The 27857-nt window shown below is 39.7% G+C and overlaps 1 protein-coding gene across 2 annotated transcripts in view; it reads left to right on the forward strand.

The window, feature by feature from the left end:
- The window catches only part of TAFA2 (TAFA chemokine like family member 2), a 197755-nt gene that overhangs the window by 133604 nt on the left and 36294 nt on the right, over window positions 1-27857 (forward strand). For both annotated transcript variants that reach the window (XR_004549656.1, XM_034063352.1), the window contains exon 2: window positions 6027-6133. Coding sequence is in view for 1 of the 2 variants with exons in the window: in XM_034063352.1 (XP_033919243.1) it covers window positions 6028-6133 (106 nt within the window). In the remaining variant the exon portion in view is untranslated. The remainder of the gene's footprint in view (window positions 1-6026; window positions 6134-27857) is intronic.

The raw sequence follows: 27857 nt of genomic DNA on the forward strand, positions 1-27857 counted from the left end.
GTGAGGTGGGATGTAGCTAGGCGCCTAAGCATTTTATACTTATGGCAATTTAAGCATCCATGGTTATCAGATTTTGGAAACAATAATATATATGTAAATTTCACATCCGAGTGCTAGAGATACTGTCGGCAAATGTAATTACCTGTATGATCATCTCTCTCCAGTTTCTTGCTACTGGGAAACTAATTGCAGCATGTAAAGAAGAATGGTGGTTTTTTTGTATATTGTGTATTTTCATATATTCCATAGCTTTTTTCCCCCCAGATATTTGAGATATTTTCTTTTCTTGAAATTGTCTCTTTTTATAGAGGCACACTAACTCACTAATCGTTTTTCAAGAACTCACACTGGTACATACATCTCTTGGATAGTATGAGCTTAAATTTAAGTATGTGCTTAAGTCAGAGTGATTTAAATAAAAGACAAGTGTGGGCATGCATGTCAATCATATGCTTAAGCACTTTCGGGAAGAAGAATTCATTTTCTTTAGTGTCTTAAGTCTTAGCGCAGTAGCCTTTCTAAATCCCTCCTTATGGCACTAAGCCTAAAATTCTTCAATCTGCTTCCCCTGGTAACACTTCAGCTGAAAGTAACAGTGGCAACCTCACTGTACTGCTCTACCAGCAATGATTTAACTATTTCTGAGTATTTCTCAATGGTGGGACTAAGCTCTCTAGGGTTATTTATTCTGTTATTAAAAGATCCATGCTAGTCAACACCAAATGTTGGAGCAGCCCCTTTCCCTCCCTCCAAAACCCAACAACACCCATCGCTTTTGCTTTGCATACAGAGATTTTCCATGTGACTCCTACATGAGACCTGCATGCTTTCCTAGGTTAAATGCCTATTCTCTTTTTAACTTGCACACCTAGATCAAAGAGAGTATCTTATGAGAACAGGTCTGTGCTTTTCCCTCAGATTCATTTCAGAATCAGAATGCACTTTGTGTCTGTTACAGGCTGTGATGTATGAAGCAGAAAGAAGATTGATTTTCACAAGCTACCTTGTACCTGAAGTAATGAGAGTGGCAAATTACTTGTTCACTGAGCAAACATGACAGGAATGTCATAGAGAGAATTTATATATATGCAAACACACAGGGGTCACATCAGTGTTTTACAAAGTGACCTTACCCCACCAGAGGGGCATTTTAAAATCTGCTTTAGTTTACACAGGAAATGCTAAAGAAAACTGCAAATACCTGCAATATGTGGGATGGAGAAACTAACAAAACTAATAAATAATGTAAGATTTAACAGACTACAGAATATAATTTAAATGGCTGCATTATTTCTGTACAAGAGAGCTGGGGTCAGAAATCAGTAGGGTTCATTTAGGGGTTCTCTGAAATAGCAAATAAAATATTTGTCATGAAAACTAAGAAAATGTGGGACTAATTTTGTCTCTATTTTATAGCAGGTTTTTGTCTCAAACATTTCATCAGGATTCAGTAGAGAAGTAGGCTTACACTTGTCTTTATGAGCACTTGCATTCAGAGGGTGTATGTGTTTGCAGAAGACAAATAGATCTTACTGAAAGTTTCTACATATGTAAAACATTCTACAAATGAATTTTGAACAGCTTCACAGAAGCTGATGTTTGTAAAGAAAAGAAAGAAAAGGAGAAAGAGGGATAAATGCTGTTACTCCTAGGAAACAGATGAGAATTTTATTTGTGTATAAGCTCTTAAAGGAAGAATTAAAGTTGTTATTTCCTTTTATTTTTTTTCCTCCAACAGTAAAGATTACAAAGATTACATGGGGTTACACTTCACTTAAAATAGGAAGGCAAGACAATTCAGTATTGGCCGTACAATGTAAGGTAATTTCCATGTGATTCGGCTGTATTGCTGAGCTGTTGGGACGATGGCTGATCTCAAGCCCAGCAGGAAATAAGGAAGCACTCAGGAGCACTGCTGCAGTAAAATTGAAGACAAGCATCTGCACATGCCAGTTTCTGTACAGCCAAGTAGTTAGGACATGTCCACTGTTGGAAGAGGCCTCACAATGAGGAGGAGCCTGTGCAACCTATTAGTGTATTCGTAGTTTGCTTCTGATGACCTATGGAGGCCAGGGGGAAGGATTTCTGCTGACACAACGGTTTGTGAAGCTTCTCTTCAGGTGTGGTTTCACCCTGAAGAAAAAGGTCCTACCTTTTTAAACCTATTTTTGTCACTGATCACTGTAACAGTCTGTTCTTGAGTCCATGATACCAGACTGGTGATGGTCTCGTGGAGTGCTCTTCAGGGAAAAGGAATCTTAGGGAGCAAAAGTAACAAATTCTATTAATTTACTCATTGTGTTATGGTGTTAATGAAGAGCTGGTCATGGCAGAGTCATCTCACACTCAGCCACTGCCTGTTTGAATTATGTGGGTGATGTCTTTTTGTTTTATACTGAACGTGTCCCTGGAACTACAAAACCATCTATCTAGCTTTTTCCTTGCCTTGAAGCACATTAAAAAATAAGCTCAAACACGGTAGCCTTTCATATCCTTTTTTGCATGAAAGTGCTGAGAATTCCTTGGATTTATTTCCAATATGTTGGAGCTAGATACTGAGGATATTTTTGTTACACATAAAGCTTGTATTTTTGTGCAAAATTGATAGTCAAATGTAGGCATCTCCTATAGCATGGCTGTTCTCAGTTTTGATCACCTTTGGCTCACGTGGAGCTATTGAAGGCTGTCAGGGTCACATTGAGGGAGAGGTTCTGTGGAAAAGAAAGTAAATAGAAGAGGAAAAGGTCTTACAGAGAAAACCATTCAGGTTAATAGCTATAGATTGTGGAGTTCTGCATCACCTCTAGTAAAAGTAGACCTCATTTCAGAACGCATTTGTTCTATTTAACACAGCCTGTTGTGTTACTGTAATAACAGTACAGTAATGGACAGTATTTCCTGGATGCACTTACTTGACATGGATCAAGGTTGCAAGAGACTAATAGTTAATTTCAAAGCAAAGGTCAAATGCTGTTTAGTTCCAGTGTCTTCTCAGTGCTCTATCATGGGCTGTTTTGCAAATCCACAAAAAAATAACCAGTTTCTCAGCCCAGGTGATAATGCATGCACACACAGATACTGAGCATATCTCCTGGCCTCTCCTTGTTATTTAGCTGTTTGCCTGCTTTGGTGATGAGATGCATCCTTGCTGATGAGATGCATCTATCCTAACCCCCTGAGTTTCTTGGACTACAATCCCTTCCTTTTTTTATTCCTGGGGCTGTATTGCTGCAGTGTGGCCTCCGTGTAGCAGGACTGCTGGGAGCAGAGTGCTTTGCACCTACTTTGTGCTTATGCAGCCACTTGGACTGACCATTGTGAGTAGCCAGCAAACACAACTGCAGCTCTAGTGTTACACTGCATAACTAACTTGAAACTTAACATCATCTTCAATGTTTTATTTGAGATTCTGTATGTTATGAATACTTCCACTGAGTTTTCTGTTAATTGTGCCTATTGTGGGACTGCTATAAGAAAAAGTTATGATTTTTTTCCTTCTAAAGGTGACTACTACAAATAAGTAATGCAGAATAGTGCAATAGGCTTGCGGTACAGAAATGGTGTATTGTTTTTCTCCTGACTGGAAAACCTGGCAAAGGGATTGAGCCCAGGTTTTCTGTGTTAAAGCTGAAACCCCTCCCTTTACTTTGCAGAGCAGTCTCTTCTGTATTCAGTGTTGGCTTATTCCTCTTCGGTGTTCTGAGCTGTGGGCAGGGGTTTGTACTTCACCTACCCTGAGGGGCTTTTGTTCAGAAGCAGATAGGTTGGTTTTCTCTCCCTCTACTGCTACTAATTTTCCTTATATATCTGCATTTTCTGCCCTGCATTTGTTGCCAGCCTTGCAGTACATTGAATTAATATGGCATCAGCAGAGCACTGGAAGTAACTGTGTTAAATTCAACTTTGTTTAATGGTGCAGATCCCACTGGGTTTTGAGCAGTGTTGGGTAGGTGAGGAAGAATTGTTTGATTTTAATGAGAGGTGACATGGCACCAGCATCACAACAGGTACAGCATGAGAATCCAGGAGGGGAAGTGTTAATTCATATTCTGTTCACAGAGATAGCTGTGAAAGAGCGTATGCTGAATGTGCATTCCAGTTTCATTTCTTTTGTTCTTATTTACAGTGACAGTATATTTCCCTTTAGCTTTGATTACTTCATAAAGCTGGAGCTGATGATAAATATGCGGTTTACACTCCAAAGGCACTGGAATCCGTGCAAGAAGACAGACCTTGGAGTGGTTCACAGCACACTGTGACCTCCACCCTGTTTATTAATCAGTCAGGCTTACAGGGGCACATCCACCATCATAGATACAGCACTTGCTTACTCCTCTCTCTTTTCCCCTGATAAATGTGATTATCTCAGCCTCTGGGAAACACACTGTAGATGTGTGACTTCTGTCAAAGGATGCTGAATTCTCTTTGCTCTGAATTCAGGTTTAAAAGGGTTTGGTGTATTCCTCAGTGGATTCTTGGTTTGTATTGTAGTGTTTTGCTACACAGAGCCTGGTGTGGAAATTTGTCAGCGCTTAACAGGGTCTCATCAGTCTCCTGAAGAGCAAGATTGGCAATTTTTAGGGAAGTGGCCTGGTTACAGTTCTGGAAATCATGAGTGGACTTCTGGGGTGTGGAGGGAGTTGCCTTATCACTGTAGGGTGCTCTGTTAAAAAACAATTTGCTCAGAGGCAGGGATTTGCTTTGAAGGAATGGAAAGAGATTTGGGACTTTGAAGAGTCTACTGGTTAATTCTGTATTAGAGCAGTCTGACTTTCACAGATCTGTGGTTGCCCAAGATGATAGTGTCGTACATGAACACAGCAAAGGAGATGCTCTTAAAAGCCTTTGGGCTTCTTACAAACGTGATAGGAGACAAATGTGCGACCATAGTGAATCAATGCAGCCCATGGCAGGGGGGTTGGAACTAGATGATCTTAAGGTCCTTTCCAACCCTAACAATTCTATGATTCTGCTCAGAAAGCCACCCTCGTTCCAGGCGTTACAAAACAGGAATAATATTGCATGAGTGATCAAATTTGAGCTTTTCTGGTATGAGTGATATGAAATAGGCATCATTGTCTTATTGACCTATCAGCAGAAACATGACCATTGTGCCAAGATGTTTTGTAGCCAGCTCCTTAGGGCACTTCTACAAAGAAAAGTGAGAAAAGATTTCATTATTATACCCCTTGCCATTCTTCACACAACTGTAACCCTTAAGCACTAGCACCTACATTCCTGAACTTGTCTTTTTGTCATGTAGAGGGGTATTTTATCTTTGGAGGAGGCTACTGAGAAATAAGTGATGTATTACCTTGTGCTTGAACCACCAATGGTGGCTTGCTGTCACAGTGAAAACATCACTAAACAAGATGAGGATAGCTGTGTGCAATTTCCCTTGGTGCAGTAAATCAAATCTTTTCATCACCCAAAGATAGACAGGGGAGAGACTAGTGAATCCACAGTGCTTAAGTCTGTGTTTCTGAACCACTCATGACTTCCTGACAGGATTTCTGTGCAGAAGGGTTGGTACATGTGCTGAAGGTCTATTCTAATCTGTTATTGCTTTATGAATCATGGGCACAATCCAAAAAAGAGCTGCAGTACCAAAAGCTAAAAACTCCTCTGCACGGTCAGAGAGAACCACATTGACCATGACTGGCTCTAAACACACCAGTGGAACTGCTCTGCTCATCAAAACCTGCAGCATAGCTGCTTGGATTCATCCTTCTTGCCAGCTTTGGGGTCTGCTGTAGTTATGAACACTCCCTATGACTTGGAAGAAATGTGATGAGTGCGGGAATTATCTCGGGTACTGATCAGAGTGGAGGAATGCTGGTGGACCAGGAAAGGAGGTTATACAAATGCTCTATATCATGTACCTCATTTAAAACTAAGCAGAATTTAAGACTTAGGGGTTGTCAGCCAGACACTCCCAAAACCTTATTGAATTCTTCCTAAATTAGATAAAAAATGTTTTTTAAATAAGTCTTAAGATACTTATTTTTGTGCATTTTTGTTTTCAGGATGAATAAGAGATACTTACAGAAAGCAACAAAAGGAAAACTGCTAATAATAATATTCGTTGTAACGCTGTGGGGGAAATTAGCATCTGGAGCAAATCATCATAAAGGTAAGAAATTCAGTTCAGTTCTGTTATACTGTCATATCTGTGGCCTTTGTCAACAAATTCAGAAGTGTCCAGTTTATGTGAGCTTTTTTCTTATGTGTATTTGTGTCTCCTTGTATTGGTCCACTAACCAGTACCAAAGGAGGAATCTTTTCAATGGACAGACTTTTATTAATTACTTGAGAATTTAAGTATATCAGTCCCATTTTCAGCATTCTCTGCTTTTAGGTCATTTTGTAATGATGCTAGAAGAAGATTGTAATGTAAAAAAAATCAAATCATGAATACTGCTCATAAAAATAGATACACATATGTGTGCTACAAATGAATTCCTGGAATGAACATTAGAAAGGAACAATTTATTTTTCTGTGTGTTCCTGTAAACCCCTAGTGCAAGAAACAAGCTCTCTAGATTCATGCACTAATATCTCCTTAAAGACTAATATTACTTGAAATGTGATCTGCAGTGATTTTGAAGTCTTCTTCTCATCTTCATAAAGTGTCTATTGGCTGTTTATCTGCTTGCTCAAGACAAGAATAAACTCTTACCAACTTGGGTAAAGTAAGAGTGGAACATGAACATTACCAAGATCTAAGGAGTTAAATACTGGGAAAGGATTCCAGTAAAACCAGTCATTTCATCTCTCTGTGTTCATGTACGTTTTATAATGTTCCCTCTGATGACAGGATTTCATGGCAGATATTTTACATATCTGGCTGCTAGATATTTTTCTGCTGTGTGAAGATAGCTTTTTTATAATACCTTACATATTAAGAACTTCAGAAAACAGGCACTTTCTGCAAAGCCTTTTAATGCGTTACAGTTTGGCTGCAGACAAAACATATTCTGATGTGGTCCTTCAGGCCGCAAAAGATGGGCATCATGCCAGACATGAACCATGCTGACACCCTTTGCTCAGCTTTTGTTCCCCCTCCAAACCAGAATATGCATCTGTGCTGTGGCTTGCCAGTTTACTTGGTTACTGGAAAAGAGACAACACATTCTAGCCTGGATTCAGAATTCTTTTGCTTTTGATTGTCTTTCTTCAATAATCAGAATGCGCATCTCCAGACCATTTTGATTCCATCCACAAGGGCTGGTCAAGCTGTTTGCCTTAATTGAATTCAGAGTTGGCCAAGTTATGCTTGCTACTTTTTGTTTGTTTTTTTTTAAAAAACCCTGATGGATAAAACTTGTCACCAAGTATTTCATGGAAACAAACTATAATCTTCAGGACTCTTTTGGGAATTAGTGCTTTATAACTGAGGATCAAATAATACCCCACCAATTTTAGCTTTCCAGATATATTCATTCAAGGGAAGCCCCAGCAAAGCTATATCAATAATTATTTGAACAGTACCTGGCATTTCAGCCCCAGCCTTAGAGTAGAAATAACTTGAGAAATATTGAATTTGGTGGTTTTAGATTCAAAAGATATGCACATGAGCTCCCCTATGAAACCAGGTTATTAGCTGTAGGGACTTCCTTACATCTCTGCAAGTTAACAGAAAATTTGGGTTCTTCCTTTTCTTTATTTTGTAACTTTTCACACCTTTAGCAGAATATATGAAGTCTTGCAGGGAGCAATAATAATAAGCATCATGACTGGAGTGTTTAGTTTGGAAAAGCAGTTATTGTGCATGTTCAGATTCTTTTGGAAACAAAAATATTCAGAAGGATTTTGGCTTGCGGATTTAGTAGATCTTCCAATCAGTTGCACTCACTGTATATAGGGGATTATTTTATAAAGCACAAATCAGAGTTACACAGCTCAACTGTCATTGATTTCCAAAGATACTGGGAGTTTAACTAACCCTTGTGTCACAGAAAATCTTCCCCCCTTCTCTCATAGTAGAAATGGAGCTAAGGTGCATTCAAGGAGAACTGATACGGTTCATCTTTGAATGGAGTTTCCAAATACTGAAAAATATGAGTTTCTCCAGTGATAATTATCCCTGGTATCATTAATCTTCATTCATAGAAGTCCTTACTAGCATATTCACATGACAAATGCTAATGACTTTGAAGGAGCCCCTAAAATTTCAAAAATCAATAATCTACATTTGAAAAAATCTTTACTTTCCTATAGACTTAATCATATTATTCATTATTTGCAACAATTCCTACACCCATATTCATTCAGAAGGCCATTGTTAAGAAAAAGAAGGAAATATCAAAGATGTGTGAAAAATTGTTTAATGTGCACTTTACTCTCCAGACAGATTTCAGCAGGGATATAAACAGCTCACTCTGACAGGCTGTCCCTGGGTTCATTGCGCTTATTTCAGGGGTATGGCACAAATGAGAAATCCCAAGCCAGCAGCCAGAAAAACAGGCCGAGGAAGGGCATGGGGAACCAGGCTCTGAGATCCAGTTGAGCAGCCACCAGGTTACAAACTGGGATTTCAGATGACAGCTTTTCAGTGTCAGGTGTGTGAGTGCCAAGTCCATCCTTCTTTCTCGAGCTGACTGCTTTGAATACACTTCTGCCCCCTTTATCTTGACTGATTGTCAAAGTTTCATCAATCTGGACAGAAAGTGCAAGAGCTAAAATAAATAAACACTCAAAAGTGTCTGAAGCAAAACAGAAAGCTCACATTTTTTTTTTGGGGTGCACATAGGATTCTGAGTTCTCCTACATAGTTCTTGGGTCTGCACATGCTTATATTCAATTTATCCTGTCTTCTGGAAAGAAACAGGAACTCTGCTTTTTATTCTGCATTGTGCTGAGGACCCTGATGTGTGATGTGTGTGTTACCAGAGCACATGCACAAGGAATCAGCCTGCAGTAGCTGCAGTAGCTGCAGTAGCTATGCATGAGAAGACAAGAGTGGCATATCAGCCTCCAAAAAGATATCAAGGTTATGAGTCTAAAATCTGATATAGCTTGAGGGTGGTGAAATAAATCTTTAAGGGTATTTTATTATAAGACTGATCCTGATCCTTTTACTCCTTGCTAGCCCTTGGAAAACAAATAGACCTGTGCAAGCATATAGTGTTCACTGACAGAAATGGCAGGCAGGCATCAGTTCAGCATCACTACCTGTTTGCTGTTCCTGTCATAGGGAGCATGAATTGAGTTGGTGACCATTATATCACAGCCCATGTTTAAGGTTTCAAGTGTTGGACTGGTCCTTTTGAGAAAGAAATATACTGATAGCCTTGCAAGCACTCTTTTGTAGACAAGAGGCTGCTTCAAGACACAGTTTCTACCCTATTTCTTTGAGCTTCTTGTGATTACTAAGTTTTTTCTAGATTTATAACAATAAGATAATCTAAGTAAATTATGGCTACTTTTGAATCAGAGAATAGTTCAGCATGCCTCAGAATGCAAACCAATAAACTTTGTGCCAGAAGGAATTCATTATGGAACCAGAAAACACTCCAGGTAGCTAAATAAAGTAATTGAGTATTTTTGGACTTACTAGATGCAAAATCATGATAATTCATTTTCATTTTAGAAATTTCACTCAGAAGCTGAACTTATTCATCTGATGCCTATCACATAGTTAAACCAAACTAAACTATCATTTGTGTTGCAGAATTGCAGCTCCTTATTTGTGACTTTGCACCAAATTAGAAGCCTGAGGGAATGTCTTTCTATTCACAAGGAGAAAATGAATCTTGGTTTCTCCTTGCAGAGTAGAAGCTGTTCTGAAGCCCAATTTAATGAAGGAGCCACTGAGCTCCTTTTGTATTGCAGCATTTGGCAGGGCTCTCTCAGCAAGTGCTGTAGTGCTAACTCTGCACTGAATCAGCATAGGACAGGCTCCTGGCTCTGCCTGACCTCCAGGCTGTGGAATTGATTTGTTTTGAGGAGAGATAATACAGCACTTTGTTAAAAGCTATGGTAATGGCCTGTGTGCATTGCCTCAGTGCCCTCATGCTCATTTCACGCACAAGGGGTGAAATTCACTGGTGACTTAGGACAACTGCTTAGACAGCTTAATAGGTGATTTATCATAGTATCATAAAATCATAGAGTCATAGAATCATAGATTAGTTAGGGTTGGAAAAGACCTAAAGATCATCTAACTCCAAACCCCCTGCCATGGCCAGGAACACCTCACATTAAACCATGTCATCCAAGGCTCTGTCCAACCTGGCCTTGAACACCACCAGGGATGAAGTATTCACAACTCCCCTGGGCAACCCATTCCAGTGCCTCACCACCCTCACAGTAAAGAATTTCTTCCTTATATCCAATCTAAAGCTCCCCTCTTTAAGTTCTAACCCTTTAACCCTCTACCTATCACTACAGTCCCTAACGAATAGTCCCTCACCAGCACCCTTGCAGACCGCCTTCAGATATGGGAAGGCTGCTATGAGGTCTCCACGCAGCCTTCTCTTCTCCAGGCTGAACAGCCCCAACTTTCTCAGCCTGTCTCCATACGGGAGGTGCTCCAGTCCCCTGATCATCCTCTTGGCCTCCTCTGGACTTGTTGAGGACACCAGAACTGCACACAGTACTTCAAGTGAGGTCTCATGAGAGCAGAGTTAGAGGGGCAGGATCACCTCCTTCTGGTCACGCTCCTTTTGATGCAGCCCAGCATACGGTTGGCTTCTCTGGGCTGCAAGCACACACTGAAGCTGGCTTATGTTAATTTTCTCATTGACCAACACCCCCAAGTCCTTCTCCACAGGGCTGCTCTGAATCTCTTCTCTGCTCAACCTGTAGCTGTGCCTGGGATTGCTCCGGCCCAGGTGTAGGACCTTGCACTTGTCATGGTTAAACTTCATGAGGTTGGCATCAGCCCACCTCACAAGTGTGTCAAGGTCCCTCTGGATGGCATTCCTTCCCTCTAGCATATCAACCGAACCACACAACTTGGTGTCATTGACAAACTTGCTGAGGGTGCACTCAATCCCATTGTCCATGTCACTGACAAAGATGTTGAACAAGAGAGGTCCCAACATCAGTCCCTGAGGGACAACACTCATTACTGGTCTCCAGCCGGACATTGAGGCATTGACCAGAACTCTTTGTGTGCGGCCATCCAGACAGTTCTTTATCCACTGAGTGGTCCACCTATCAAATTGATGTTTCTCCAATTTAGAGACAAGGGTGTCATGTGGGACAGTGTCGAATGCTTTGTACAATCCCAGGTAGATAACGTCAACTGGTCTGACCCTATCCATCAGTTCTGTAGCCCCATCATAGAAGGCCACCAAATTGGTCCAACATTATTTGCCCTTGTAAAGGCATGTTGGCTGTCACTGTCCTGGCTTCAGCAATAGCAGTCATTTTTTCTCCTTCTTGGTAGCTGGTGCAGTGCTGTGGTTTGACTTTCGGCCTGGGAATGGTGTTGATAGCAAATATGTTTTTAGTTACTACTCAAATGTTTGGTCTCACCAAGGACTTTCTGAGTCTCATGCTCTGCCAGGGAGGTGGGGAAGCTGGGAGAAAGCAGAGACAGGACACCTGACCCAAACTAGCCAAAGAGGTATTCCATACCATAACACGTCATGCCCAGGATTCAACGGAGAGTTCCCCGGAAGGGCTGGTGTTCTGGGGGTTTGGATGAGGTATCGGTTGGTGCTTGGTCAGGCGGGGTGGGATGAGATATTTGTCAGTGGTGGTGAGGTATCTTGTTGTCTTCACTTGTTATTTCCTTTATCATTATTATTATTATTATTATTGGTAGTAGCAGTAGTGATTTGTGTTATACCTTAATTATTAAACTGTTCTTATCTCAACCCGTGGGGCTACATTCTTTGGATTCTCCTCCCCAACTCTCCGGGAGTTTGGAGAGGAAAGGGGGGAGTGAGTAAACGAGCTGCATGGGTTGGCTTAAACCACAACAATCACCAACCACCTTATCGTTTTTCATATGCCTTAGCATGCCTTCCAGGAGAATATGCTCCAAGATTTTGCCAGGCACAGAGGTGAGACTGACTGGTCTGTAAATCCCTGTGTCATCCATTTTCCTCTTCTTGAAAATGGGGTTATATTTCCCTTTTTCCAGCCATCAGGAACTTCACCTGACTGCCATGATTTTTCAAATATGATTGACGATGGCTTAGCAACATCATTTGCCAGCTAAACTTCATTTGCCATCATAGAATGGTTCGGGTAGGAAGGGACCTTAATGATCATCTTCTTCCAACCCCTCTGCCATGGCCAGGGACAAAAGCACATCCAGATTATACATTCAAAAAGGAAAATTTAAACAAATTAGGTTACAAGCAATCTGTTTCTGAAAGTAGTTTCAAGTAATCAGCTAACTATACTGTACATGTAGATAATGAAAACCATTAAATGCATTTCAAAAGCTAGCAAATAATTTTCATTTATTCTGTATTTGCCACAACGTTACATTCTACATATAGATGACATGTCGGTACTATTCCAAACCTTAATGTCTCTCCAATATTTGAGGTTCTTTTACATCACTACTGTAGTGTGAGGGTCTTGAGGCATGCTGGTGAATCTGGTGCAATGCTTTCCAAACTCTTAATGTTGTGTATTATGACTTAAAGATGCTGTTGATCCTCTGATCCTTGCAATAGATTTTCTCCTGAACAAACTTTCTTCTCACAGTAACCCGCTGAGTGTTACTCATCTAGTAGCCTATGTGAAAATCTATTGCTGCATGTGTGACTTTGTGTTCAGATATAAGTACTGGCTTGCACTCCTTAGACTCCCAGGACAAAACTTTGTTATCAAAAGTACCGTATATTGTGATGTGGGTAAATGTACCTTGAAGTTTACTAAATGTGATGCCTAAGTGGAGGTGCTTATGAGCACTTACGATTAGTTCTGCTATTTGTCTTCCTGATTTACTGCTTGCTGTATGTAAATCTGAAGTGGCAGAGCAGAAGACCTTGTTTTTCTTGTGCTGACTTCTTGCTATAGACCAAATGAAACTGTCTTGAGTGGGCTGGGAGAAAGCCTCCAGAGCACAAGGCTGGTCAGGTAGAAAAGGGGAGAGGCTAGCTGTCATAAAGCCTATATATAGCAGAAGCAAAGACTGAGGGACAACTTAGAAGTCTGTTGAAAAGACAAACAGCTAGCCCTTTGAGGTTATGAAAGGAAAGGGGCTTAAGGAGCCAGATGTGGCTGTGTTGAGCAATTCTGGTCTGAGGGCAGATTTAGAAAGAGGAATCCATCCTACCAAGGGTAAATTTTTAAGATCTTCCATTTCTGTTCAACTTTACTCAGTGACGCTGAGTTTTCTTTGTTTTAAAATACGTTTGTGTCTAGTTTATAATAATGGCTTTGAATTATTAGTCTTAGTTTTAGGGTACTCTGTAATAAAGATCCACAACAGACCTCTGACTGAATTTGGTCTTGTTACATTTTGTATGAAAGACATTCTTGAACTTCAGCTGGAACATTCCAGAATGTGTGTAACTGGTTCTACTGTGGGGAATCACACTAGAAGTTTCAGTCATTCAGAAGGGCTTTATCAGCCCCTTACTCTGGTATCTTTTTATTGCATTAAGAATGTTCAGGTTACTGACCACAGTGTTCAGAAACTTGGGTAAATGCTTTACAACATATTGCATCTAAATAGTGTTGTCTAGTCAGGAAAATTAGGGGATTGCCTATAATTTTGTTGTTTAACATCTACATTCCTAGAGTTTTTTCTTTAGTTTGCACTTTCTTGAAATGCCTGTACCATAATATTTGGTAATGGATCTGACCATGTGGGGAAATTGTGTGTCCAACATGCACCTTCTGTTTGTGTGTGTCTGACAAAGGATATAAGAGTTCTGCGTATTTCCATGTTCTTTACTGGATAGATAGGAGAAAACTTAAGGAATTTGCAAGCATACAGATGTGTGTGGATGTCTTAAGAGCTACCAGGTGAGGCTGGAAGATGTCAGTGGGTTCTGTGAAAATATTAGATGGAGGCATCCACTTGTCTACTGTTGATCTGTCAGTCTTCCTACATCAAACTTTTTGGTCATATTTGCTAAATGTCTCAAACATGGATAATCTTATCTCTTGTGGAAGTTCATCCCAGAAATAGATTCATTTAAATGAGAATGCTTTGTGTGCAGCTTTCACTAACTTAATTCTGAGTGTAATTAATGTTTAAATATAGAAACAAAGGAAGATGATAGTTATTTTAGCAGACATGGGGAAGAAAGATATTAGATGTTCTTATCTAGCTTGGGCATTAATTGAAAGTTTCAGCTATATCAGGATCAGAACCTGATCCCAAAATTGCCATTTGCTTGAAGATAAAATAGAAGTCAAACACTTTCATACCAGTATCTGTCGCTGCAATCTAAAATGTTTATACAGTATCTGCTAGAATTCAGTAGATAACTTTTCTTGGCATTCTGCCACGGTATAAAGGAAAATAATGTTCTCTGATTGCCAAGATGCCAGTGGTTCGGATGGTTCACTGTGACACGGGTGCAGAAATCATGGCAATAGCAGAGTTATGCCTATTTCTTCTCTGTGCTGCCAGGTGCAAAAGGCTGCTGTAATTTTTTGTTCTCATTTCCATCACCACTGTGGTGGTGAAACTTGACTGTCTTTGAGGCAGCCATAGCTAGAGAAGTTGGAAAGTCGCAACGAGGTATCATGCATTTTCCTTTATGATGGCCACTTAAAAATACCGGGCAAGTATTATGGTTTCTTGATGTTTTTCTAAGACAAGTAAAAGGGAAGTGTTTAGCAGTTCTGTATTTCAGGCCTGATCTTCCAATCTCAATGTCAATTTTTTATTATATTTCCATGTGTGTGTACTCTGGATGTTTTCCTTAAATACATTCAGATTTTATGTTTTGGTGGAAAGGAGATGATTGCACAAAACGTTATATTCTTGTAAAAATTATGTGGTTGATTTTAGTTTGAAATACAAAACTTTTAAACATTTCATCCCTTTCATTTATTAGTAATGTTATCTTTCCTTCGATAGCTGGCCTGCCAATCAGCTGGGCTTTTTTAGGTACTTTCTGGTGTGGAAGATTAAGCTTTCCTTTGTGTTTTTGTTTTTCTTTTTTGTGCGTTTTTGTTTTTTTGTTAGGATAATATTGTAAGGTGTTAGGACTGAAAAAACACTGAGAGTATGCATACACTGCTTTTGCTTTTCCTATCATGAGTAAATGTTGACATTTTCCTAATATGGGAATCATATCTGCTTTTCCACTTTTGTATTCTTGGTTTCAGATTAGTCCTGTTGGTTTGTTATGTATAACAAGTAATGAATTCAATGAATTCTTTTATTCTTACAGTGAGGGAAACACAGTGCTTACATTTGCATGCCACAGTTTTGCCTAAACCCGTAAAAATAGTAAGAAGGAATCTGTTAGACCCTGTAGATGGCCATCTCCATTAAATTAGTGCTGGTTTAATAGTATTATTTTCTTGGATCTGTTGATCAGAGTTTTCCTTGTTTTTTCATTAACTTAAGTGCTCAATTATTGTAGCATATAGTAGTATATTTTTGTTAGCATTTCCAAATTTAAGATATTATTTTCTGGGTTTACAGTTATAATCTGAGTTTTTAATTTGCCTAAATGTATAATAGAGAATATCTTAAATAAACTTTTCCTTAGAGTAGATAAGGAAAGCAATGAATGTTAGATCCAACTGTGATCAGGGAGGAAAAGAAGGATTGTTTAGTGACCTGGAGACTCCTATGACATACCATGAAGCAGGATGCCAAAGTAAGCTCATGGGGTTGCTTTGTCTGCCTGTGCCCACTCCCTAGACCATTCCCCCTTTCTGGAAACATTTTTCTCATTGACTGTTTTGGCTACACTGTCTTTAAAGAGGATCCTTCCAGTACAGAAGGGTAGGATAGGAGTTGTAAATGGGAAAATTATTATGAAATTTCAATGGTAAATATCGGAGTGAGTTTGCACAAATCAGATCTTTTGAGGAAATGCATTCTCTATTTATATAAATATTTAATGCTGGTAACAAGAACCTACAGGGTTATTCCAAAAGCATGAAACCTTATATTCAGGAAAGCTCAGAATGTGCCTTCTGATTGAAGTTTCCAGCCTTGGAATTTGACATGCATTGTTGGAGATGTGTTGGGGACTTCCAACAGCTTTGCAACTCAGATGGTAGGATTATCTTGAGGTATATTGGAAGGTCATGGCTAGTACAAAGTTTATGTTTAAGACCATGAAGTCAGATTTCTTTGGCAAAGAAACCAAGCAGATTTTTCTTCACTGGTATGACAACTTTTTCCCCCCATCTTTTTCCTCAGAGAGGCACTCATAAAATTATATTAATGTCTGGGACTATCAAACAAGAATATAATTAAAAAGAAAATCTGGGCAATTTACAGTTTCCCTGACATTATATTTTCCCCAAATACAACATGTTAAGATCATGTCCTTTTTATAGGTCAAATATAATGAGTCAAATATCACATTATAATAAGATCCTTAACAGTACCCAGATAGGTAAAATTACTGTAATTGCAGGATTAGGGCAAATTGGTCAAAGCCCAGATCTGGTTTCAAGTATGGAGGTCATATATGTCAGTACTAACCGTAGGGTTGTCTGCACTGCTCCTCAGGCTTTCCAATATGCATTCCATACATGCAGTATGGAATACCAGCCCCATATATATGCTGGTATCTACTGCACACCACCATTATTCAACTCAGGGGATTTCACATACTCAGGTTGGGAGGTTTGTGTCTGGAAAATCACATCTCGTGTGGAGATTATTTCTATAGCATTCAGGGGATATGTTAATCTAATTTTCATCTGCATTAATTTTCTGCTGATTATGTCTAAAGACTATGGCCTAATCTCTTGACAGGCTTCACTGAATTTACTCTATAGCAGTCTTAAGTGATTGATTCTACAATGTCATATTTCAGAACAGCTGTTCTTTGGTCATGCAAGTGCCAAGGAAATGTTCAGAAATAGTCAGCTATTCTGGGGAATATCAGGAGAAAAATCCTTCCTGTGTTTTGGGTTAGAATTTATAAAGTTTCTTTCTGAACAAAAATTTTTAGTTCTGTTCTGAGGAGGATTTACCATTTTAAGGTTCACTGGGGCAGTCTTCCACTGTCGTAGAGATTTAGAATCACAGAATCAGTTACGTTGGAAAAGAACTTTAAGATCATTGAGTCAACTGTAAGTGACTTGATGTAAATTTGTAAAAGGGTCTCATCTTTCCAGAAGGTATGGGAATTGATCTGAGCCTAGGCTGCACAAACCAGCAGCTCCAAAAGAGCAAAGCCTGTGTATGTATGCATGCATACAAGCATGCCTATGCACACAGAGGTATGAGAGACTTGGGTGAAAGAAAAATACACAAGGTCATCATCACTGATGAAATAATTTATGTGGACTGTTGTAGCATTTTAAAAATGCTCATCATTTATTCACAGAATCACAGAATCCCAAGGGTTGGAAGGGACCTCAAAAGATCATCTAGTCCAACCCCCCTGCAAGAGCAGGGTAACCTAGAGTACATCACACAGGAACTTGTCCAGGCAGGCCTTGAATATCTCCAACATAGGAGACTCCACAAACCCCCTGGGCAACCTGTTCCAGTGCTCTGTCACTCTTACAGTAAAGAAGTTCTTCCTGATGTTAACGTGGAACCTCCTATGCTGCAGTTTACACCCATTGCCCCTTGTCCTATCACTGGATATCACTAAAAAAAGCCTATCTCCATCATCCTGACACCCACCCTTTACATATTTGTACACACTGATGAGGTCACCCCTCAGTCTCCTCTTCTCCAAGCTAAAGAGACCCAGCTCCCTCAGCCTCTCCTCATAAGGGAGGTGTTCCACTCCCTTCATCATCTCTGTGGCTCTGCGCTGGACTCTTTCAAGCAATTCCCTGTCCTTCTTGAACTGAGGGGCCCAGAACTGGATGCAATATTCCAGATGCGGCCTCACCAAGGCAGAGTAGAGGGGGAGGAGAACCTCTCTTGCCCTACTAACCACACCCTTTCTAATGCACCCTAGGATGCCATTTGCCTTCTTGGCCACAAGGGCACATTGCTGGCTCCTGGTCATCCTCCTGTCCACCAGGACCCCCAGGTCCCTTTCCCCTTCACTACTTTCCAGCAGGTCAACCCCCAGCCTGTACTGGTACATGGGGTTGTTCTTCCCCAGATGCAAGACTCTACACTTGCCCTTGTTGAATTTCATCAAGTTTCTCCCTGCCCAACTCTCCATCCTGTCCAGGTCTCGCTGAATGGCAACACAGCCTTCTGGTGTGACAGCCACTCCTCTCAAGCTTTGCAAAATACTAAGTGTTTTTCCAACTTAATTGAAAACTCAGGGAATTTTCCACAATGTCCAGTTTCAGGCATCTCTCTTAGGTTCTCTGAATCACCACTCAGAGCTCAGTCCTTTCACAAAGTGGGAACTCAAGCTTTCAGTGTAGCTGTGAATAATTCCCTGAATTCATGTACCAAAGAGTTTGCAACCTGTTGGAAATCTTCTGGAACTTTTGGGAAGTCTTTTAGCAGGAGGACTCAGTTTGGATATTGTCCTTTTATCTGTCTAGTAATTCTTATTCTGTATCAGGGTCATAATGTTGGAATAAAATTGTAAAGGTCTAATTTTATATCTACTGTTCAAATGGAGTCTTATGTTGCAATTCAGAAGCCAGTGAAATTTGGTCTGTGACAGATTCATTTATGTCTGCGTATCATTCTGCAAATGTCACTCTGTTATGTTAAAAAAGGTTTGGTTGTAAAACTTGGATTTGACGTTTGCTCCATTTCTCCTTGTTGAGATGAAATACATAGAAAGTCAGGAAGAGTTCTTGAAATTTGAAGAGGTATAATACAGAAATTTTGACCTTCCCTTTGAAGTATGAAAGTACCATTTAACTGTGACCAGGAAAAAAACTCTTCTTTCCATAAATGGGAGCAAATCCATGGTATACTCACAGGGGAATGGAGGCTAGCTTGGGGTTTTAGATGATAGAAAGCAGGAAAATTGTAAAAGAGCAGTCTGCTTTGTGCAGCTCTCTTTTACCAGGCTGAGCAAGAATTCTGTCTGTAGTGATGAGTAGGCTGAGGCAGGAGCTGCCAAGTCAGTCTTGTTCTTTTTTTCCCTGTAGATTTGTATAACTCTTGTACCCAAATTGTTCTCAAGCAAATACAGTAGATTTAGAATTCTTTTTGCAAAATACTTCTGGCTTCAGTTTCAAGTGTCCTTGAATGACTGAAGTATAAAGCTGAATTCATGGCTTATTCTGCTTGAATGCAGAGCTGCGGAAAGGATATACCCAAGAAAAGCATTCTGCTAAGACCAACACAAATCTTGGGTGCATTGTGTCACTGTATTTTTAAGTGTAAGGTATTAGAATTGCTTCAGATGAGCCTGTGCTCCAGGACTGTGTGTAAGAGGAGGGATAGGTGTTATAGGAGGCTAAGTCACAGGGAAGGTCAGAATTTGTAGGATCCAGAATTTGAACCCAAGATGACAAAATATATGTCTCTCATGAGAGGAGAGCATTTAATCCTGTAATTCAATCTCAGTGAAAAGAATGAATCATAGAAAACACTGAAATCATCTTTAGATTCCTTCAGTGAGATGGAAGAATGAGGAAAACCAAAGTAAATTTTTAAAAGGAAGACAACAGAAAGTATTGTGCCTATGAACAATAAAATGAAAAGTTTTTTAAGATAAAATACTTATTTAAAACTTTGCTCAGCTTTTTTATGGCATGAAAATTTACTGTGGACAGAAATGAAAGATTACTGCTGCTAACCTTTCATCTAAGATGCATTGGCATGTGTCAGATTAACTGTGGAAATGTTGTGAAATAGAACCCAGAAGGTGTGCTAACTGCTAGACATCACGGAGTGGAAAGTAAATATATTTCCAGTGAGTGAATACTGAGAAAATAAGCATCTGTGAGAAATAGGAATTTTGGTTTCTTAATTGCATCATTCACGCCAGTACATCTGCCAGAGATATTAAGAGCAAATATAACTATTTGAGAGAAGATGCAAGTTTAAATAAGGAAGAGGGAAGAGAAATATTGTGCCTTTTTGTTACACTGCTGAATGCTGTGCACATGAAGGCTGTGTAAATCTCTCTTCTTCAAGTTTTGGTTCAAAGCCACCTCAGGAGAAGAAAAATATTGTTTGCATGATTATGTTTACTGTTTCAGAGCATGGGGAAATCCAGAAAATCTCATTTATGATAAGTAAATAATCCATATTTTTGCATATTTTGTTCCTCATCATAACAATACATAGCATAATAGAAAGCTGGGTTGCAGAAGACAAAAGACATCCTGTAGAGGTTATGTCATTGGAATCAACAGAGAAAGGAATTAAACTTTCATTCTACTTATGCCACTCCTGTTCATAGTATAGTTTAAACGAACACAAGGGCTTCTTTATTCTTTGCTGTCACACCAGCCTGAAAACCGGTCTTTGGGGATTGCAAGAATGAAGTGTAGGCTGGCACTCTGCCTAATATTAGGGAAGAAGGTGTGATGGGAAGGGATGTAAGCAGCTAGAAAGTGGGGAATTAGGGTGTTCACCTAACATCAGTGCAAGTACAATGCTCACCAGCCTAATCTCATGCCTTTCTTGAATATCAGTTTTTGTCCTGCATCATTAGATGCATTTTCTGCTAACTGATTTAAGGACAGGATGTATTTCTCACCCTCTTTCAATGTCACAGTATCACTGTCATTACATTTTCCTGGGTTGTCTGAAAAACAGTTTGCATAGAGGAAAATAACTGAAGAAGAGAGGTTAAGTACCAGAGAGGGGTTGATATACTGTACTTCACAAATCTGACTTAAAACCAACATGTTAGAGAAAAAGAAGGAACTTTTAAACTGGGGCAGTTTTTTATTTTTCTTTAAAAAAATAAATAAATACCAGAAAGACCACTGCCTACTATTGCCTGTAGAAATGCCATACTCTAGAACAGCTGCTTTTTAGGTATAGAAATATCCCCAAAATGTTCAGAATCAGTAAACTATTTTTTGGAAATAGCAAAACCCCAAAATCTTTTAATTACTTTGGAATAAGACCTCCATTAATCACTCATAGAATCAAAGAATCATAGAATAGTTAGGATTAGAAAGGACCTTAAGATCATCCAATTCCAACTCCCCTACCATGGGCAGGGACACCTCACACTAAACCATGTCACTCAAGGCTCTGACCAGCCTGACCTTGAACACCGCCAGGGATGAAGCATTCACAACTTCCTTGGGCAACCTATTCCAGTGCCTCACCACGCTCACAGTAAAGAATTTCTTAATTATATCTGACTTAAACTTCCTCTATTTAACTTTGAAATCATTACTCCTTACCCTACCACTACAGTCCCTAATGAATAGGCCATCCCCAGCATCCCTGTAGCCCCCTTTCAGATACTGGAAGGCTGCTCTGAGGTCTCCACACAGCCTTCTCTTCTCCAGGCTGAACAGCCCCAACTTTCTCAGCCTGTCTTCATATGGGAGGTGCTCCAGTCCCCCGATCATCCTCATGGCCTCCTCTGGACTTGCTCCAATAGCTCCATGTCCTTCTCATGTTGAGGACACCAGAACTGTGCACAATACTCCAAGTGAGGTCTCACAAGGGCAGAGCAGAAGGGCAGATTATCACCCTGTAATAGGCATTTAGAAATTGAGGATTTTTTTTGCTGAAAGTCAGAACAGGACTAAATTAAATAGTCTGAATTGCACTCATTTCTTGTAACTCATGTGGGTCATGGGGAACTCCCATTTAAAACTATCACACTAAACAGTGGTGTATCGATAAAAAACATGTAAAAAGTCCCACATCGACAGATCTTTGCTGTCAGAGAAGCTCTCCTAAAAATCTTAGATTGTGCAAACATATCTGTAGGAGTGGTTATAAGCTAATTTGCTCTTTGACTGGATGCTAGGTATACAACTGACTACACTTAAACAGCATTATGACTCACACTAAAAATATGAGAAAATGCCAAATTATGGTTCATCCTAATGAAGTTGTTGTAGGAGAGGAATGTTAAACTATAAAACATCACTCAATTTTTCATAACAGTAATCACTGGGGGGTAACAATTTCAATAGGTTTTAATGAAGTTTTTTATGTTAGACATTTATTTTGTATTTTATTTATTTTATGGAAAAATCTCCTAGGTTCATGTGTAGCAAAAATGAATAATTAAGGAGGAGATAGATGCGACACGTGAGATTTCTTTCTTAGAGACCTAGAGAAAAATGTGGAAATGTTATTTTACAGCTATAGAGTGGGATTTATAAGCTTCAGACTATTTTTGTGTCCCTTTACTAAAGTGAATTGTCTACAGCAGGGAAATAAATCAGTGATGTATTTTAAATCTAGGAAGTCTGTCTGAGTCTTCTGAGTTTCTTTTTTCTTCGAAGGAGAAAGTTCACTGTTTAAAGAGCTTTGAAAATAAGTCTAGATTCCCTGCTACCATAACTAATAACATTCTGAAAACTGAAATAATAGCTAGGGGAGTATGTTTCCCAAATGTCCTTTTGCTTCTTCCTCTGACTTTAGTGTTATATTTGGACCTGCAAGTCACTCCGCTGCTGAGCCCTGGCAAATTTCTGAGATCTTGGATATGTTTTAGCTTGGTTTAGTTACACACACACATTAACAGTCCTAGAGCAGACATGGTCATAATGCGCTGACCCTCTCTTGGGCCTGTTTCAGTGTTGTAGTAATGTCAGATGCTCATGAGGGCAATCTTCCAAAAGAAATTACTAACTAACCAGAGGCCAAGCCGTGTCACTGATGGAGCTCTTTTCCATAGAGGGATCTAATCTTGAATGCCTAAAATTCAGGGTGTGCATTTTCCTCTAGCTCTGCATTGATTATACAGGCATGTCCAGCTTAGATTAGATGCCAAAACTGTAGATATCCAAAGTATGGTGACAAGTGTTTTTGCTTTTATAGAGAACAGTGGAAATCCCAGGTTTAAATTGTTTTAATAATATAATAAATGATGGTATAAACATTCAGAAAGTGAAAAAAATGTCAAGATGCATTGCCATATTAAAGTTTTCTTCTACTTAGACATACTTTCTTACATGTCCTTGTCTATATATATATGTATGCATGTATGTATGCATATGTGTAATACCTGGAAAAAAAATCAGGGACAAAACTCCATCAAGTCTCTCTAGCTTGCAGGTTCAGGCTCTGCTGTGCATTGCTTTTGAGGTTCTGAATTACGAGTGCATTGCTGAAATTTGGTTTCTGTTCATTCAGCTGACAATATATTCATGTGTTGATAAGCTCTAGAAATGTCTGTATGGGAAAGGAAATGTAGACTAATGTGCCATTCTCTTGAAGAGGTGAGACAGAGGATCAGAAATAATCAGATAGCATCTGTATTATGCAGCATGTTTGCTAACGTAAAAATCCAAGTGAAGAGCAGTCCCAAACCACAAGTATCAGAGTAACTGCATGTGAAGTAAAAGGAAATTCACAGTGTTCATGTTCACCTTTTTATTATAGGTCTTGTTCTTTAGAAATTATAGGTGCCCAGCTGTAATATAACTCCTAGGCAATGCAGCAGTTTCGTGTAAAGGATTAGGTGTTAAAGCAGAGCTGTATCACTGAAGTCAGGAAAGGCTGGCTCACTCTGCTGCATCTTCAGTTTCTGATTTCCCCATCTTTTTATTTTGTTTTCCACCACTCAGCTGACTGCAGCTGCACCTGGAGGATATGTACTAGCATTATTCTCAAGATTTCCCTGAGTTGTGAGCCCGGTGAAGATAAAGCTCCCACTAGATTTGTGTGTGTGATCAGACAAGGTGTCTCATGAATGGCATTTTGTCAGATCCTACAGTGTATCCCCTTGCTGTTCTACTTTTAAGGTGGTGAATTGAAGGGGAAGGCAATTCTTGTTTTGTGACAGTCTTCCACATGCTGAAGAAGATTATGCTTGGCTCCCTTCACAACATATCAGCGCCGCATACCTGGACAGCTATTTAATGCTCATTCATTTTCTCTGGTGTGCATTTTAGAACTAAAGCAGTAAAAATATTTGTTGTGAGTCACTGTAGATACTCTTGAGGAATTGTGGGGAGTTGATTATTTCCCTGTAACATTTTCATCTAACCTTGAAATGAGGCACAGACTTATGGATATTTATAAATGGCCACTCTTCTGTTGTCATTTTTGACAGGTTGTTAGGCACTGGAAGACAAATACACCACACTACTATGTATTGTATGTGGCATTCAACTTTGCATTTGGGACTTGGAGAACAGAAGCAAACTAGCCCACAGAAAACATCTGCTCCTCAATATACTAATGTTTCAGTTATCTAACTAAAATGCACTCTTCAGAGTGATCTGAAGGTTGAAGTTTTGAGGCTCTACAGTTGACCTCCATTGGGAAAAGCCTGTGTTAAAGTAGCAAAAAGATAAAAGGCTATGCAGCCATAAAAATGCATATAGCCATTATATGGGTGCTGTAATTTTATGTGCAGGTGGTCATTTGCCTATATATAAACACTTCCTTGCAAGTTCCTATTAGCAACATTTGAATTAAAATTTGACCATTCCATTCTTATTTATTTATTTATTAATTTTCGCTGGTCTCTGAGGGGCTACATCTCTCCTTTTTCCTCTTTGGCATTTCACAATGGTGAGAAAGGTGTGAGAACTGTGGACACCTCTTCAGACTCTCCCTTTGGCATGAGCAGTTTCAGGCATCTTGGAGGGTGCCTCATTCCCAGCAGCTGTGGGAGCATTGCTCCAGCTGCTGTAGGGGAAGGATGGATCTGGGTGTTGGGTAGCATGGCAGAGGAGGAGCTGTGGAACCCAGACCCAATGAAGGGTGGGAAGTTTGCCTTAAACATCAGCCCATTCACTAGCCCTGTAAGCCCAGCAGCACAGCACAACAGCCTTCCTCCTGCTCCATGGTGAGAGGCATGGTTGCATGGGTGGCCTGTTAGTCTCATGGTCAATGCAGGAGGCTTAATCTCTCTGGGGTAAAGTAAAATTAGTTTACTAATTAATTACCTACATCCTTCTCCAGGTATGCTTTTTATGGTCCTGGGAAGGTCATGCCCAGGAACTGCCAAGTTCTGCTGCCCTCTTTGCTTGTGTCTCAGCAGTGGTCTAGATGCAAAAGGCGCCTGGCTTATTTCAGGAATAGGCAATAATAAAAAGGGATCCTGAGCTGGTATGGCATGGTCTGTTGCATCCCTGGCTGCAGTGTATGACCTTCCATAGAGATACAGGGTAAAATGCAAAGCATGAAGCCATGTTCTTATACTCTGAAAAAGTCCCTGAATAATTATGGTTTCCCCCCCATCTTGGTTTTTAATAGGTTTTTCTTGAAGGTGTGAATTACTTTGGATGCTTTCATTACCTGCCAGCTTTTACACAGCGTGCTTCTGAAGTTCTGGGAACTATGATATTCTTGCAGCCTCTGACTTTGGATAGCAGTGAGAGTGGTATATATGTTTCCTATCAACAGCTTCTATTAACCAGAGTTCGTTCAGAAACAAGTGCCAAGGAGTCTGCTAGGAGCATCTTAAAAGATACCTTTTCAACAAGAAGAGATATCTGAAAGTATTATCTACTGGGAATCCTTGAGCAAAAGTATCCTTGATTGCATAGCTCTGAATGGCTCTCCTGGCAGTTTCTCCTCATTTACTTTACCTGTTGAAATGTGCTTTCTTTTCCTCTGTCTTGAAGAATACCCAGCCTCTTCCCAGGCCATCCAGTTTCGGTTCATAGACTCTTGTCTTGATGCTTATTGATTCATCATGCCCATGGCTTAGAGACTTGCTATTTATATGGAATCAATAATATAGATGGAAGGTTGTAGCAGGGGAGATCACTCTAAAAGAGGGGATTTCACAGGACTAGACATGTGCTTTGTTAGCAGTTTTTTTTCTAAAGGCCTGGGTTAAGTTCTTCCCCTGACTCTGCACTTCAAAGAGCTTGCCTGGGGCTCTACAGAAGCAAGCTGAAACTTAAAATTAAGATCTTTCTTTCAGATGATGAACTGTGTGCTGGGACATCCTACAGAGTTTCTCTTAACAAAGGTGGGGGAGTCCAAAGCACTATGGGGAACTCCCAGAAGGGAAGGGTGGCAAAGAAAAAACCCAACCAACAGTTACATAGTTTTCAGAAAAGCAAGTGTGTGTATATGTGCCTGCTGTTTGTGGGAGGAATTTTCCAAGGTATAAATAATATTTTGGTGTTAGTTACAGATTAAGTGAAAATGCATTACAGAGCTGCAAAATGGAATGTGATGCATTATAAAAATACATTACAGAGTTAAAGAAACTTCAAATCAGTACAGAGATACCATTCTATCCAGTCATGAAAATTGAGAAGATGGAACAAAACAAAGCCAAAACAAATCCCTAAAGAAGGAAAATTGACACGCCAACTATAACTCTGTCTGTAAGAAGTGACTAGCCACAAAGCCAAGCAAGCAAGCAAACAGGCAGAAGTCTTGGAGAGCTTTTAAAATGAGGAATTTCCAAATTAAAATGTTTTTTATGAGTAAGTTATGTTAAATTTCATATTTTCTATTTGATGAATGTACACACGCAAGTGAATGCAGAAATATACTTTCATATTCCTATGGTATATTTTTATTTAAATATCCTTTCTAAAGGAATGAGTGCACAGGTGTGCATAGCTGCCTTTCTGTATAGAAGAGGTTTACAGAGTGACTCAGTATTCTGAATGTTATGTTTGGAAAGATCCTGCACAATGAGTTGGCAGAATTTTTGGAAGTCTGCCTTGACCTTACTGTGTGGTTTCTATCAGGTCATCCCCAGAGTCCCAAACTCCTACTGTTATAGCATGTATTCTAGGTTTAATCAGCTTCATACGTCTTCAATACAGATATTAAGCAATGTTCATATGCATCCTTAAAATAATTTCTTTCTGCTGCTTATCTGGAAGTCATTGCTTTCTCTTTACTCTTTTGTAGAATTTATTACTTTCCAAATAAATCTGCGGGGCCGTTGCTTTTCTAACCTTGAAGAATATGAGCATGGAATGAATAAGGGGTGCTGAGCATAAATTTTCAAAAATAAAAGTGGAATAAAATAGAAATATTTTGATGACGGCACTCATAGCGGCATTCATGTGCTTAAATATGAAATGACCTTCTTATTACCATGATCTAAATAAGTTTCTTCACCTTAATAAATAAATAAATAAATAGTTCAATTGTGGAAGCAAGGCTGTGTATAGGCCACTAGATGTATGTTGAGATGGAAACAGAGCATAGGGACCCAGCTGCATCTTTCTTTGGGGAAACCATCCATGACCTTCCCTGTGGTTCAACCGCTGTCTCCACAGAGCACCTAAAGTCCATGGAGGTGCTTGAGCTGTTTTCTAATAACTATGAGAATTCTGAAAGCAGGCCATTTAAAAGGACTAGTGAGTTTGCCTCTCCCTCTTGTTATACTAATCCTATTTCATAGAGATTCCCATGCACAGCACTCTTCGTAAGACGTTGCTTCAAGTGAGGATTGTATGCCACGGGGTCATACAAATATGTAGGGGTAGAAAAATCTTTATTACCTTTTTTTCTTTGTTCCGCGTCCCTGAGAACATGTTAATTTGTCATCTGGTTCAATGTGCCCTGAGACCAATTGGGTCAGCTGGAAAGAAAAGAAAATTAATAATGAGAGTCATCTAAGGAAACAGGGGAAATGTATTCCCCATAATGGTGTAAACTACAGTCTTCTGAAGCCCTGAGACTAAGGAAAAATGTGGGGGTTTTCGCATTCTGTCAGATGTTGAAGGCTGCTCTGGGACATGAGCTACTGTTTCTCGCTGAGTCGAGATATTTGGCA

This window comes from Melopsittacus undulatus, chromosome 5, assembly GCF_012275295.1.
Source record: "Melopsittacus undulatus isolate bMelUnd1 chromosome 5, bMelUnd1.mat.Z, whole genome shotgun sequence".
Classification (NCBI taxonomy): Eukaryota; Metazoa; Chordata; class Aves; order Psittaciformes; family Psittaculidae; genus Melopsittacus; species Melopsittacus undulatus.